We start from the raw sequence: 15,319 nt of genomic DNA on the forward strand, positions 1-15,319 counted from the left end.
GCTTCCCTGGGCAACCTGTGCCAGTGCCTCACCACCCTCATCGTGAAGAAATTCTTCCTTGTATCTAGTCTAAATCAGCCCCTCTCCAGTTTATACCCATTCCCCCTCATCCTATCACTACAAACCTTTGTGAACAGTCCCTCTGCAGCTTTCTTGTAGCCCCTTTCAGGTACTGGAAGGTCGCTATAAGATCTCTTCGGAGCCTTCTCTTCTCCAGGCTGAACAAGCCCAACTCTCTCAGCCTGTCCTCGTATGGGAGGTGCTCCAGCCCTTCAGATCAGAGTCTGCTTACGGACACTGAATTATGTGAGCTCTAAAAGAGAAAAGAATGTGATGGCAAGAGGGAGCTTGTATTTCCGGTATTTCTCTACTAAACAGCAATATCTTACTCAAGATGGTGTCACCTGAAAGGCGGTAACATATGCAAACTATTGGAGGAAAGAAGTTTTTGTCAGACAGGATAAACTAATAGGGGCTTGTAATTTATCACCGAACCTCAACAGCATCAAAGTCTTTTTTCGGAACTAAAGATCAAAGATTCTGTTATAACTCCTTTTCAAAAGGATATTATTCACTGCTTAGGGATTACTTTTACTTCAAAGAGAGAAATAGATGTTCAGATTGGTTTATTTAGTGATTCCAAGCAACTCCCTCCAGGATTCTCTCCTTGAAATGGTGTTTCAGCAACCCCAGATGAGCCTAAAACAACTTTGCCAGGGGTCAGTCGCCTGCCTTACCACTTCTTCGCAGGTTTGTCTCACACATCAGCTGCAAAATAGTTTTAAGACTGAGGTTTTAAGGGAAACTTAACTGTGGGATTTTTAAAGTATTGATAGAGCCAGATTCCTGTAGATCAGTGTTGTGGTTCAATCTGGCAGGCAGCTAAAGGCCACACAAGCATTTGCTCACTCCCCTCAGTGGGATAGGGGAAGGAATTGGGGGAAGAAAAGGTAACACTTGTGAACTGAGATAAAAGTGGTTTAATAGGAACGAAAAGGAAGGGAATAATAATAACAATAATAATAATAGAAGAATATACGAAACAATTTATGCACAATGTAATTGCCCACCCACCAGCCAGTGCCCAGCCAAGTACCTGAGCAGCTGCTGCCACACCCCAGCCAACTCCCTCCAGTTTATATGCTGAGCATGATGATGTCTGGTATGGATGCTTTGGCCAGTTTGGGTCAGGTGTCCTGGCCGTGTCCACTCCCAGCTTCTTGTGCAGTCCTAGTGTCCTTGATGGCAGAGCAGTATGAGAAGCTGAAAAGTCCTTGACTTGGTGTAAGCATTGCTTAGCAACAACTAAAACATCAGTGTGTTATCAATGTTATTCTGATCATAGATCCAAATCACAGCGCTACACCAGCAACTAGGAAGGTTAACTCTGTCAGCCAAAACCAGGACAGTCAGCGAGTCCCGAGCATTTTACACTGCTACCAGTTTCTTTTCCTGGTTGGTGTTCACTGATGGCTTTGGGGGTTTGTCTCCTGTCTGGGTCAGCAGTCATGTCCCACTTCCGTGACTGGTCCCCATTCTTCCCACTCTCAACCCGCAGTAGTTATCACTCCATCTCTCCCCTAATTAGAAGGGGTGATGCAGGTCTTGTATCACCACTGAAGGCCTGTGGGAATAAGGCATCTTTGGTAAGATCTGTTTCCTTTTTCTTGACTGTGTGAAAGTAATCTATTACAAGAAGACATTTGCAAATAATAACTCAGGCTTACTACCATCTATTCAAATTTTTTACACCACTTTTCATACAAAGATCTTCCGGGCTCTTGTTCTTCTGGTCAGGTTTTATCTCCCACGTGCTGGTAGTTTCCACAACTAGTGTGTTCTAGTATTGGTGTTAACAGATAACTTATGCTTTATGGAGACTGAGGAGCATGGTGAGTGATGATAGTGGTGGACAGCTGGGTCCAGCTGATCCACACCAAAAGTCTCAGCTGTTTTCAGTCATGGTTGGGGCCACGCTAAATGTAGTGTCAGGGTGCTCTTACCCATTTCTGAAGGAAAATCTAATTTGGTAAGATTATTTGTTTGCACCATTTGTTTACACTCCCCATGGAGTAGTTACCTGTTTGTGTGTGGTAACAACGTATCTAGAATTCAGTGTTATGTGTTAACAAAACCTAACATAATGTCTTTCTGGCCTGCTTATAAACAGCAGTTAGAAGCTCCCCATGAAGAGCTGCTCTCTGATGCTCTGCACAGTGTGGAAATAGAGCTGAGAAAACTTGCTGAGATACCTTGGCTTTATTATGTTTTTCAACCAAATGATGATGAGGTGAGTTTGATTTGAATACTCCTTGTTTCTAATTGAACTTAATTTTCTTTTGATATGGAAGAGTACGTTAGAATTCCTCGTGATCTGAAGAGGTGATTTTAGTAGCGATGCTGGGTCCTTGCTGTCTGCTGTGAACAAGATTCTAAGCTTAGGGCTTTTTTTTGTTCCATTTTGTGTATGTTAAGGTTTTGAAGGGTTATTTAATAAATGAAACAAGTATGGAGTTAAAACCTGACAGAAGTAGGACCTTTGCAGAAGTAAAATTTGGTCTTAGATTTTGAGATTAACTAACAAATACTGTTTCAAACATAAAATCTAACGCTTATTTTCTGTAGCTAAAGGTAACTATGTCTCTTCTTTCACGCAGGATCCTCCTTTGGATTATACTAAAAGAAACAACAGAAGTACAGTGTTTCGCATAGTGCCAAAGTTTAAAAAAGAAAAAGTTCAGAAGCATAAGACCAGCCCTCAGCCTGGTAGGTGTTTTGAAATTACAAGAAAAATAGTAGCACTTGGGGAATATGTGATTTTGTGGGATTTTTTTGGTAAAAGCTGACATGATGTGCTCTGCCTAAGCGTAAAGCCAAAATGAAAAGCAGGTGAGCTAAGTGGCATCTTTATTAGGATGAATATTTCTTTCAGTGCATTTAGAAACCATTTAGCAGGACCCTAGAACTTCCAAGTGAACCAAAGAACTACTGTGAAAATATTTAGATAGTTTTATTATGCAACAGGACTTGTGTCTTTACTGGTGGTTCCATTTGAATAACAGGCAGCAGTACAAGTTGTAGGTAGACACATTGTTTTCCTCTGAAGCTCCAATTCAGTTTTTCATGTTAGTTTCAGAAGGTGTGCAATAGCTTTTGTCACACTGGCTTAATTACCCAGTTAATCTTAAATTTCAGATGGGTTTTAAGTTCAGCAAATGAGACAAATCAAACAAAAACCCCGTGATAGTCAATATTGATTGTTTCATTAGAAATTGTTGAACAAACTCCACTCTCCTCTCTTCCCACTCTTATCTGTGAACTTAAATCCTTAAGATTATGTCCAGAAGTTAATTGGTAATCAGATGGTCCTAAAACTGTTTCTGCATCTTTGTCTTTCAATGGGCAGTTGGTCACAATCTGCAAAATCTTGCAGTTGTTAATGAAGGTTCAGCTGTTAATGAGATTTCAGATTAGACTTCGGATTTCACTTCACTGTAAAACTCATCAGCGTTGAATGAAGTTGCAAAATTATAGCAATAACTAGCATAACAATCTGTTTTTCAATAAACGTAGTCTTATTAGGACTAATGTGGGCAACTAACCTTAGAGAACAATGTTTTGCAGAGAGCTTATTAATGGCTTATGTAACACAATAGCTTAAAGAATACTAGTTGCATTAATTAAGAACACTAGAAAATGTTAATTAAAACTGGACTTGCTTGCTGCCATTGCTGTATTTGAGGTATGGTTGATATTTTAATTTTACATGTTAATTAGTTTTTGAAGGCTTCTCCTTTCCCCGGATGACTACTAATAAATTAATGATATAAAGCAGAACAACATTAGACTTTGCGTCACCAATCCTAAGATTGTTTAATGTGAATTTGTTGGGACATGAGGTTGTAAAGGCTTTACTGAAGAAACTGGAGTAAAGCTGAAAGCATGGCTGCAAAGCAAAGAACCCCAACTTTGTTTAAATACTTTCTCATGTTAACTGCTAACCTGTAACCTGCATGTAAAAAGGAAATTGTCAGTTTTTGTGGAAGTGACACCTCTAACCTTTCCCTTTGCTAGCACGGCAATTCTACTCTGTTTTCCACTCTCTTTGGCCTAACCTTTGCTTGTGATGCATTTGAGCATGTAGAAATTAAGGGGGTTTTGCTCTTAACTTTGGTAGTTCAAAAATGGGGCACAGATGAAGTTGCTGCTTGGCTGGATCTGCTCAGTTTGGGAGAGTACAAAGAAATCTTCATCAGCCATGACATCCGAGGCTCTGAGCTTTTACATCTGGAAAGGCGAGATCTTAAGGTATTTCCTTTGTGCTACTTTTCTGCTATTGACCATTTTCTTTGACAAAACAGCAACCAACTTTTCTTCTTTCCCTGCACTTGTTATGTGCTTGTAGCTTGGCTTACACTGTGCAAATATGCAATAAACTAATACATACTGTCCTTTGGCCTGAATTTCTGAAGTGCTGACTTGGGATTCGCAACCAAGAATATCTGTGTTATCCATAATTTCCTTTTTTTGCAATTTATGTAGAATAATAGCATTATAGTTTATGTCAGAAGGCATAGAAAAAGCACATTTGATATCTTACTGACATCAATGTTACGTAACGTTATCTTCAAGATTTCACCATTTCCATTAAATAGGATCAGTATGGATCAGTTGAAGGGGGTGATAATAATTTTCAATCTGTCTACTGCAAGGTCAGCAGCTACAAGCAGGTGACCTGCTTCAGGTGATTTATTGCATAGATATTGGGTATTGTGGCTGTGAGAGAGATGAGCAGCTTAATAGATTGAGACATTGGACTTAATGTGGCATTAGTGTTTGTGTGTCAAAATAGGCCTTTGCAATAGGCCCTGACCAACCTCTGCTGTATAGATCTTAGCTAATATGTTTTAAAAGAAGCAGGTTTTTTTGTTTTCAGTATTGTGAAACTTTGTTTCTCTGAGATGGATAAGTTTTGCAGGGAGAAATGTTACCTTGCATTTCTGAGGCTGTTATTTGAGCTTGCTGGTCTTTTTCAAGAATTACTTAAGTGCATCCATTTATGTAATAGAGGCTGTATCTTTGGGGATTCATTACATTACTTTTTCTGGGAACTCAGTGGCAATAAGTTCTTGATAATGTGTTTTGCAACTGCTTTTAGCACACAGGAGAGGAAATAGGATTTTGTATAAATTGCAAACATTTACATTTAGAGTGCAAGTCATTGCTAGCCATAGTGCAGTAGCCTCAAGATAGAGGCAATACTTTCATATCTACGTGCCATTTTTGGGGAAGTTTCTTACATAGTATGAAATCCTGCCATTGTAAGACAGTGCTTACACTGTGTGACGCTTGCAGTAGAATGCAGCTGCTGAAGATAGCTGTGTTTGAGATATGTCTTTAGCTGTTGTGCATTGTTTTACCCTGTGATACTGTATCACCTAAGCTTTCCCTGGAAGTTAAACTCCTTTCTTTCAAGATAGTTCCTGACGTGGAGGAACAATTTCAGGGTAGTCCCTCCCTGCAAAAATTTAGAAATAGAGAACTGTGCAAGCAACCCACCACAGAGCTGCAGTGGTGGATGTTGCAAGTCCCTATTCTGAATGAGCACTGACAAATTTAAAACTGAACTGGAAAACTCATCATCACATAATCCATAGATTTGCTAAAATGTTAAGAAATCTTAATGAAAAAACCCCGATTTGTGAAATTTGTTGGGATAAATAATAGCAGGTAAGATCAGTGTTAAACTAGACATGGCTTCTGGCCATGCCTCGTTTCTGTTGGGTACCAATTCGACCACATGCCCAGACAACTGGCACTTCAACCAAGTAAATATCTGCAGCAGGGTAATCATCAACCTGCTGTCCCTGTTGCTAAGATTCATGCAGATTCAGCATAAATAAAAACCTACCACAAAGGCTTATCCCCTGAAACATCTAAAAGCTTTTTTTATAGCCTACAGAGAGACTTTTACTGTCCCCTCTATCTGGTGCTGCCTGGAAGAACATATACAGGTTTTAAATTGCATAGTTGGGTGAGGAGTTGCTCTGCACAAGGTGCCAAGGCTGTATCCTGTGCTAACAGAAGCTTTGCACTGGAATTGCCCCATCTGCTCGTTAGCAGAGCCAAGAGCTTCCAGAGCAGTACTGTCTGTAAGGTAGGCCAGGCATTTGGTCAAGGACAGCTTGTGCTCTAGGTAGCAACCCTGGATTTAAATAGCAGAGTTTAGCACTTGTGCTAGTCATATGTGCTATTGTGCATGATCTCTGCAGGGAACCAAGTAATGATGGCTCAGGGAGACTGTGGTTTTCTGACCAGTGACTTGAATTGGTGTCAAGATGTGTAATGTGGTACCTAGGAAATGAGGAACGCGTCACAAGCTGCCCTGTTAATTTTTACTCCCTTTGGCTGTCGAGGTGTGCAGATGAATCTTCACTGCTCTTGCGAGCTGTGATCTGTCTACAGCCTCTCCTCCAGCGCAAGGTTTGTGCTTCCTGCCAAGCTAAATGAGCTCTCTGTTGATCCACAAGCTCTTAGGTTATATGCAGTAGGGTTATCATAGAATCATGATTTGCGTTGGAAGAGACCTTAAAGATCACCTAGTTCCAACCCCCCTGCCATGGACAAGGACACCTCCCACCAGCCCAGGCTGCCCAAGGCCCCATCCAACCTGGGCTTAAACATTTCCAGGGATGGGGCAGCCACAGCTTCCCTGGGCAACCTGTGCCAGTGCCTCACCACCCTCAGCGTGAAGAATTTCTTCCTAACATCTAATCTAAATCTTCCCCCTTTCGATTTAAAGCCATTCCCTCTTGTCCTATCACTACATGCCCTTCTAAAAAGTCCCTCCCTAGATTTCTGTCGGCCCCCTTCAGGTACTGGAGGGCTGCTTTAAGATCTCCCCAGAGCCTTCTCTTCTCCAAGCTGAGTAACCCAAATTCTCTTAGCCTGTCCTCAGAGCAGAAGTGCTCCATTCCTCTGATCGTCTTCGTGGCCCTCCTCCAGACCTGTTCTAACAGTTCCATATGCTTCTTATGTTGGGAATTCCAGAACTGGGCCCAGTACTCTAGGTGGGATCTCACAAGAGCAGAGTAGAGGGGGAGCATCCCCTCCCTTGACCTGCTGAGCACACTTCTTTTTATCTTTATTACCTCTCATGTCTACAGCAGGAAAAATTGTTACCTGTTTTAACTGAGTTCTTTGGGCCCACCTTTCTTTCTGTGGTCAAAAGCAGAGATAAAAAGCAATATGGAAAAGGATTTGATGAAACTGCCTTCCTTTGCCCACATCGCTGAAATAAACTGATAAGTTGACTGAAGAATTAGACACGTCTAATTATATTTGTGTGTAGTGTGTGGATCCCATTCGCAGTTAGCTCTGTGTGGCTACTGGCAAGTGGAGAACACCTACCTACAAGAGGAACCAGATACCTCTTTCCACCCAGCCCCTGCAGTAATACCCTTTCTCCAGCCTCCTATGTCTGATTTTGTTTAGAGAAGTCTTAGACTTTTACATTGATATGATTTTCTTTCACTTGAGGAAAAGCTGGGAAGTGAATTGTGAGCTATGCTGTGGAAACTGTGGGAGGAAAGCTTGTTGTGATATTTTTTTTTCTTTTTAACCATACTTGACAAGCAAACTCATCGAAAACTGGTCTTAGATAAGCAGACAGGCAATCACCATAATATAATGCAGACGAAGAACTCCTCAAAGTTGTTGCAAGAATTTTCGTCAGCACTTTCCTTGCCCAGCGTTTTGGTTTTTTTTTCTTTCGGGGAGTTTTTGGAGCCTTCCCTGCTGAAAGCCTAGAGACGTTAGTGAGAGCAGAAGGAGAGGTGATCCTGCAGTTTTAAGGCTATAGGTGGAAAAACAGAAGGGCTATTTTCTTCCTCAAACTCTGACTAGAGTCTTGTCTTCAAAACGATATTTTAATCAATCCGTTTTTTCTTAATTAGATATAAATTACATAGGGACAGTAAATATAAAGCATGATGAAACTCAGGCATGCACAGAAATGCAAAGATCTTTGGGGATCTTGCTTTTATGAATGATGCATGTTATGCTGCTGTCGCAGATCCGTTTTGCAGATTTTCTGTAAGCTTTCCTGCATCACTAGTAAACTGAAAATGCAAGATAGTGCCTAGTGTTGGGAATGTATGAATCTTAATTTCCTCCAAATGAAGCTATTACACAGCATAAAAATTCAGAGGTTATTTTGTCAGTTGTTGTTTTTTTTCCTGAAAGCATGGCAGAACTTATCAAAAGGGTCCCCAAAAATGTGGTAAGGCTCTTAAGGCTTTCTATTCTGTTCTACATTACAGTAACTTTAACTCAAAAGGATATAAAAGTGAAATCTCTTGCCTCTGAAACATAGGTGTCGTCGATACTTTGTAAAGGTGGGGAAAAGTGGCTGAGTTTTCTGGGAATTTTTTAAGAAGATTCTTTCCTCTGATCTTTGAAGTCAGCAGCATCTCACTATGTTGCTTATCCAACAGAAGTTCTACTCATCAAAAATGATTGTTCTGAAGAATTCACAAGTTTTAACCTTTAACACATGTGTGGCTTCTTGTGGTTTGGAAAGGATCCTTATGGATTTTTCCTTGTGTAGAATTTCCTTCCCATAGCAGCTAGGGTATTTCAGTAGTTTCAATAGTTGTGGGCATTTATGATTCATTGGAAAATTAAGTTTAGCGTAAACAATAAAATACTCTCCAAATGTTACTGTCATTGTGAGACGAGTTTAACAGCTACTACATACATCAATTCTCTTAACTTAAACATTTTTTTTGTAAGAGTTGATAATGTGTTGATAAAGTGTTAATTAATTGATGTGGAAAATCAGAAGATTATTTTTTCAGATAGGTGTATGAACAACACTTTATTTGGGGACTTTTGTGAACATATCTTGAACTCTTAGTGGTGATACATTCATGACAAAGTACTTTAAATGATGGTCATGTACTTACAGTACTGACAGTTTTCTACTGAAGAAAAAGACAGTGTGTTTTTCATTATAACTAGAATTCAATCTTGACTCTGAAAATTAATCCATCTGTTTAATCTATGCTGTGCTACCTTTACAATAAAATACTGAATTCCTGGCCATCCTACCACCCCTTTCTTGCTTTGGAGAAATGCAAAATTAATTTCATGTTAACACTTTTAAGTAATACAAAGTGCAGATTTCCTGAGGTTTCTATGAGTGTAGAAAGGTAGATACAGCCTTCGGGTAGAGCATGTATAGAGAATTTTATTTGGTTTCATTTTTCACTCTGTGTGAAAATAATCATTTCAAGCTGCTTAATTATACTCTTTTCATTTTAATGCCTTTGTAGTGGAAAATCTTCCTGTTAAAATGAATGGATTTGTATTTCAGAAGACTAGTGAAACTTTACTAAGATGATTTTATTTAATTACAATCTATATACAGAATTTTTATTCTATTATACAAACAACGAATGTTTGAATCTGCTACTTGCTCAACATCACCAGCACCAGGATTTTAAAGAGTTTATAGATAAGGGAAGCAGATTTCCACCAAACTGAGATGGAAATTCATTAGCACAGTTGGGGATCATTGGCACAGCTGGCATCCCATTCTGCTCCTCTGACAACTGGACTTATCGAAATCAAAAAGGATACTGCGAGAGCTCTTATCAATGCTGGAAGAGGTTTGCTGCAAAAAATTCTTGTCTGTTGTCAGTCATACGTAGATGGGTCCCAGACACCAATATTAAAAACATCTCAGCTGCTGTGATTGCTTTAGTGGTGCCTGCAAGGAGATTTGTGCTTGTGCTTTTTATGTTTTCCTTTGGGATGTGACCATCATGTTTCTGAGAATTTTTCTTCCAGCTCTCTAATCGAGAAGATCCTTGTTAGGAGACATCACCTTTTTCGAACAAAAATGAAATACTTACCTTTTCTATTGCTCTCTAAAGGGAAGTTGTCCTACATGCCTGTAGCCGGTAAATCCATTTTCCCTGGAGAAATGGGCTGTGTGTGTTTTTTGATTAAAACAGACATCACAGGGCCTCAGATCAAGTGACATTGCTGGACAGAAGCTCTGATCCATCACATCCTACCAAGCATTTGATTGCTGTATTAGAGAGGAGGGGGAGATTGTTCCTTTTTCACCAGACATTGTGAAAGGGTTTTGTACTTAGAAATGAAGCAAAAGGTGTTGTTGACAGATATTGCAGTGCCTTGGGTTGTAATTACTGCAGGTAAGTAATTTTCTGTCTGCAAGACAGAGGGATTGGTTGTATGCTATAAGCAAATTTTTTTGTTAGGTTACACTTACTAGTGCCATAGAATCCTTTCTGGTTAATGTTGATTGCGGTGAGCACATTTCTAGACATCTTTTGCATGGCTAGATCATGATCAATGGGTTGGGTTTTTTTCCCTTTTTGTAAATAAACTTCTTTCTTTTTCTCTTTTTTTCTGTTTTTCAATTTCTGTAGGACCTGGGGATAACGAAAGTGGGTCATATGAAGCGAATTCTCCAGGGAATTAAAGAGCTTGGCAAGAACACCCCTTTGTCTGAAGTGTAATTACGCTGGTGCTCTCCCTGGAGAGAGAAGGGAAAGTTGTTGGAGAAGCAAAGCTGTTGCAGGCACTTAGCTGTCTTTGTAGTTTACTCTGTGGAAGAATAAGCACTGGTGTGTTGTACAGGCTAGTATCCCTGAATTCTTGTATGGTGAAGAGCTTGCTGCAAGAGTACAAAACAATTTGTGCCAAAAAAAACAAATGGAAAAGGTGATATATTCTGTGAAGACTTTTTCTTGGTGTGCAAACTTGGCCAGTTCGGATAAGCACATTTTGGTAAATTGATTGGTTTATGAACTGCACTGCCTGGAAAACATAATTGAGAAATGATTGCTTTGCTTACATGCAGCTCAGTATGCCTCTCTTTATGCTGCAGCAAGATACTGCTGCACAGCATGAGGTTGTGCAGTTATCCTTCCAAGGAATAGCTTTGTAAAACCTCCTGAGCAGGAGACAGAGAGGTTGTGGAGGTTTAACCTGTGAGCCTAGCGGTGCTGCAGGTACCCAGCACTCGCTGGCCACAGAAGTGGGGAGAGATACCTTGTGATACCATGAATGCAAACTATAATGCATGGTGTGCCTGCCTGAATCGTCTGTTGTTCTGTTGCATGACACATCTGATACTTTAAACACTTGAACAACTTTTATATCGGTTTGAATGAGATTTAATTTATTACTACTTGAGTGTCGTCTTTTTTTTTTTTCAGTTTCAGGCACTTTTCTATTCTTCAGTGTTGTTATGCCTAAAATGTGTTCTACGGAAAAGGATGTATGAGTGTGGAACCTTAGCATTTGTGCCATATTCAGCAGATTATATGCATTATATATGATGGAAACACTGTACAGTTACATTTTCAAATATACCATGTACAGAAGGTATATCAGGTAACTAACTTATGAGTATTTTTGAAAGATCGGTACCTCACAAAAATATCAGTTGGCTTCCTGCATGGAAATTGATAAAGAATTTTCTCATGGTGCATTTTAATGTAGTTATTCAGTTATCTTAAACATCTGTAGCATATTTAAACTTCTAGGCACTTATGGTTTTATTTATTCTATGGTTCAAAAAGCAGGCTGAAAGTTTAATGTCAATTTTTTACAGGAAAATTCATTCTATTTATCATATGTATGAACAGTTTTAAAATGTAGCAGCTGATTTGATTTTTGTGGGGTAAGCTTTTACTCATTACTAATTAACTATTAATTTAAAAATGTCTCTGTATTGCATTGCTTTACAAAAGCATCAGTTTGGTTCTTATCAGTACTCCTACATCAATAGATTATAAAAATTTAAAAAACAAACTAAGGTTTTACACTGTGTGCAAAAATTAATCACATGCAAGACAGTAATCCATGAGTGTAAACATGTTAAAAAGCGGAAACCATCTTTATTTAGAAATTGCATTAAAGCAGACTTTATTAAGGTTATTTAGTTTACTTAAACAAAACATTGCTTCATAATAGAATTTCCTGTTTAATTTTTCACAAAAAATATTAATCTAATAGAAAAATAATTTGCATATATCTACAAAAAAACCTACTTGAATGTTTGAGATCAGATGATATTGCAGCACCTGCCAGAAAACTTGCACAGAATCGCTCTCTCCTTGCAGTTCCTAACAACGTGTCATTGCGGCACAAGGAATGCTCGAGTTTTACTTAATCGAGTAGCTTTGATATTTCTTACAGGTTAAAGAATATCTTACTACCTATTTAGGGTTTCCTCATAGGCAGCAGAGTAAGGTTTCATTTGTTTTTTCCAAAGCTTATTTTCCCCTCTTTAAAGGGGCCAGTATCAAGTACTGCATCCTGGTTTTGCCTTCCCTGTCTCATGGGTACGATGGGAATCGTGCCTTGGAAAGTAGACGGGAATTGTCACTTGGAAGTTAAAATCTATTCCTCTCATTGTTTTGTTGCAAAAAAAAATCAAAAGCAGAAAACCAGACTTCATTTATAGCCAATTATATAATAGTACTAGATACTTTTGCTGCTGTAGGTCCAACAGGTACCACTCTGGGAGCCTGGTGGACATAATTGCTTATTGTGGGGGCAAAGGAAAGTGAAAGGCTATCTATGTTCCATTAGGATTTCTTTGAAAAATGCATCCCTCTGCCAAGTGATATGGTTTTCATGCAGTTGCATGAAAAGCAAATGCAATTAATGGAAAGTTATGCAGATAATGGAAAAATTACTTTTTTTTTTTCATGTACTTGATGTTGACCCCTTTAATAACGTTCAGATGGCATCTGTCAAATCTTCACAAGTCGCATTTCCTTTTCTCTTTGTTTCTCCATAAGCTACACTGTATTTTGATGTGTGGCAGCCTTCTAAGACATTGGTGTTACGGTAGACTATATAGTTAATCTTCCTGGTTGATTCAAGGGCATAGTATGTGGTAGAACTTTCTTTGCTTTCCCGATTGTAGGATACAACATCTTCACAACTTTCAGCCTTGCTATATGCAATGCGTTGAGATGGGCTGTGGAACAGGATCTCTTCAGGTCGCTGTAAATGTCTATGCTGTGTATATTAAGAAATGGGAGCTGCTTTTAGGCAGGGAAAATGGGAAAATGTTGTTTGTAACACAACTTCCCTATGGCACTCCTCAAATTACCTCAGTACAGGACAACTGATCAATTGTCTTTGTATAATTCAGTTTTTTAAATGACCACCAAAGAATTTAACTTTAATTGTCCTAAGCAGAAAGTTTTTTTCAAACATGCAAGTAGAAAAAGAATTGTAAGCATCATTTATGCTGTATTTATAAGATGGCCAGGAAAGCAAATTTTATGCAACTCTATGCCTTAGACTGGTGTTGGCTACCAAATCCAAATGCATCTGACAAGGAGGCTCAAAATATTTTAAGAGGTTTCTCTGCCAAGGTCACAGATTGTAAATGTGTTTAGTGATGTGGCTTTTCTAATGAAAGGCTTTTGAACACAGTGTTACTGTCTTATGATTATTGTATTTTCCAGGTATTGTTTCTTTTCCTTACTGCTGTAAAAGATCCAGCTCCTAGAACTAAGGACATGCATAGCTACATTTTTAATGAACTGAATTCTTTCTTAGTTAATCCTGATGTTTAAAGTACTTCAAAGCATACATCCCAGTATTTCAACAACAATAAGGTAAACGCATCCCCTAAAAGTAGTTAGGTTTTGTTTTCCCATAGCCAAATACATTTAATTTCTGTTGTCGGTTAGCATACCTTGAAATCTGAAAGGAATACAGAGCAATCAGCAGTTCTTTTGAAGTGGCTGGTATTTGTATAGATAAAATTCCATACACTTTGAAAAGAGGGAGAGGAGAAATGCCTGTTTTAGAATGGCAGCAGATTGCTAAGTGCATGTTTCTGTTTTGTCACTTTCAAATAGGATTTTTCCAGCTTACTGTATTCACTTGCTATAGCAATCTCTGATTTGGGTCCTGCAAGTGTTGCCTTTATAATGCCTAATGCCTTCTTGTCAGAAAGTGGATGAAATCAGGCAAACTCATGGTTGTAGGGGTTTTTTTTAAAATACCTTGAAGAAAAAACTTGTTAAAAAATGAAAATTTTTATATGATGGCGATTGCAAATTTTCTTTATGACACATTTTCTGTATTTCCCCTTTACCACTATTTTTTTTCTCCTGAACATCACATTCTTCCAAGAAAAATATCTTAAACTTAGAAGAACAGTAAAATATTAAGTGTGCAATGAAAGACTCTCCCAGACTGTTTCAATCCAGTATTTCTTACTTGGGGACTGGAGTAAACCTGCTTGGTCTTGTAAATAATAAATCCCTATCCCAAAAAAATCATACTGCAATGTTGCATAACTGTAATTCAAACAAGAGGAATTGATTTTTTTTTAATATAATGGCCCATTTCATATTTTCCTATGCTTTTTGTAGAGAAATAGATAACCTGCCAATTTTGACTTTTTAATTGAACTCAGCAATGCTAATTTACTTAATGAAAATTTCATAATGACTTGATAATGACCAGATCTTCTTACATGGGTAAAGTTATTGATGTTCTTCAATGCATCTTCCCTTCTCAAAGACTGAGAGACCTTTTTCACATATAATGGAAAGTTAACATATAAAGCAAATATGAGAGGACATTCCATAGTACTACTTTAAAAATAGATGTTAAAATACGTATTATACATAGGTAATTCTACAATGGAAAAGTAAGACAAAAATCCCCACTGTGATTCCATTTTGCTTGATGCTTCCTATTCATGATTGCATTACTAACTTTTACTGTGGTTTCTCCATTGCTTTCTGTGCCCCTAAGCATTAAGTTCTTGCATATAAGTTTGACAGCTCTGGTGCAGAAAGCCTTTATGAAAGGTAAAGTCACAAGCAATGTATATTTTTGAGGATAACTGAGCTGGAGCTGAGTATTTACCTACAGCCAAGACATCATTTTGTCACTCATGTGAGAGCCACAGAAGAATATTGAGTAAATATAAATCTATTTTTTTAGCCCAATAACCAAAGTACCTTTCAGCTGCAGCACACTTGAGTGTTAAATTTATACCATTTGCTTTCCCATTTTCTTTATTCTGTTTTCATAGATTGTATGTTTCGTGGTATGATTTTCATATCATCAAGATTGATGCTGCTTATTCTAACTGCAAAGATGTAATGTTTGCAGGAACTGTACATGACTGTATTGCTGTCTTAAGTAAAAGGAGGAGTATCTGATGACTTAAAGAAGCTGAGGGGTTCAGATAGGAGTTAAAATCTGTCTGCTGCCTCTTCAGAGATGGATGATACTGTCA

The 15,319-nt window shown here is 38.4% G+C and overlaps 1 protein-coding gene across 4 annotated transcripts in view; it reads left to right on the plus strand.

The window, feature by feature from the left end:
* Positions 1–12,613, plus strand: part of DGKH (diacylglycerol kinase eta) — a 152,452-nt gene extending 139,839 nt beyond the window's left edge. For 2 of the 4 annotated variants that reach the window (XM_069880709.1, XM_069880737.1), the window contains 4 exons: positions 2,171–2,290; positions 2,658–2,766; positions 4,178–4,308; positions 10,461–12,613. In XM_069880709.1, the coding sequence (XP_069736810.1) occupies positions 2,171–2,290; positions 2,658–2,766; positions 4,178–4,308; positions 10,461–10,550 (450 nt within the window). In that variant the 3' untranslated portion in view covers positions 10,551–12,613. Of the gene's footprint in view, positions 1–2,170; positions 2,291–2,657; positions 2,767–3,406; positions 3,621–4,177; positions 4,309–10,460 lie in introns of those variants that run through there. The other 2 variants (XM_069880728.1, XM_069880719.1) reach the window with 2 other exon arrangements.
* The last annotated feature ends 2,706 nt before the right edge of the window (positions 12,614–15,319 follow it).

This window comes from Phaenicophaeus curvirostris, chromosome 1 (genome assembly GCF_032191515.1).
Source record: "Phaenicophaeus curvirostris isolate KB17595 chromosome 1, BPBGC_Pcur_1.0, whole genome shotgun sequence".
Lineage (NCBI taxonomy): Eukaryota > Metazoa > Chordata > Aves > Cuculiformes > Cuculidae > Phaenicophaeus > Phaenicophaeus curvirostris.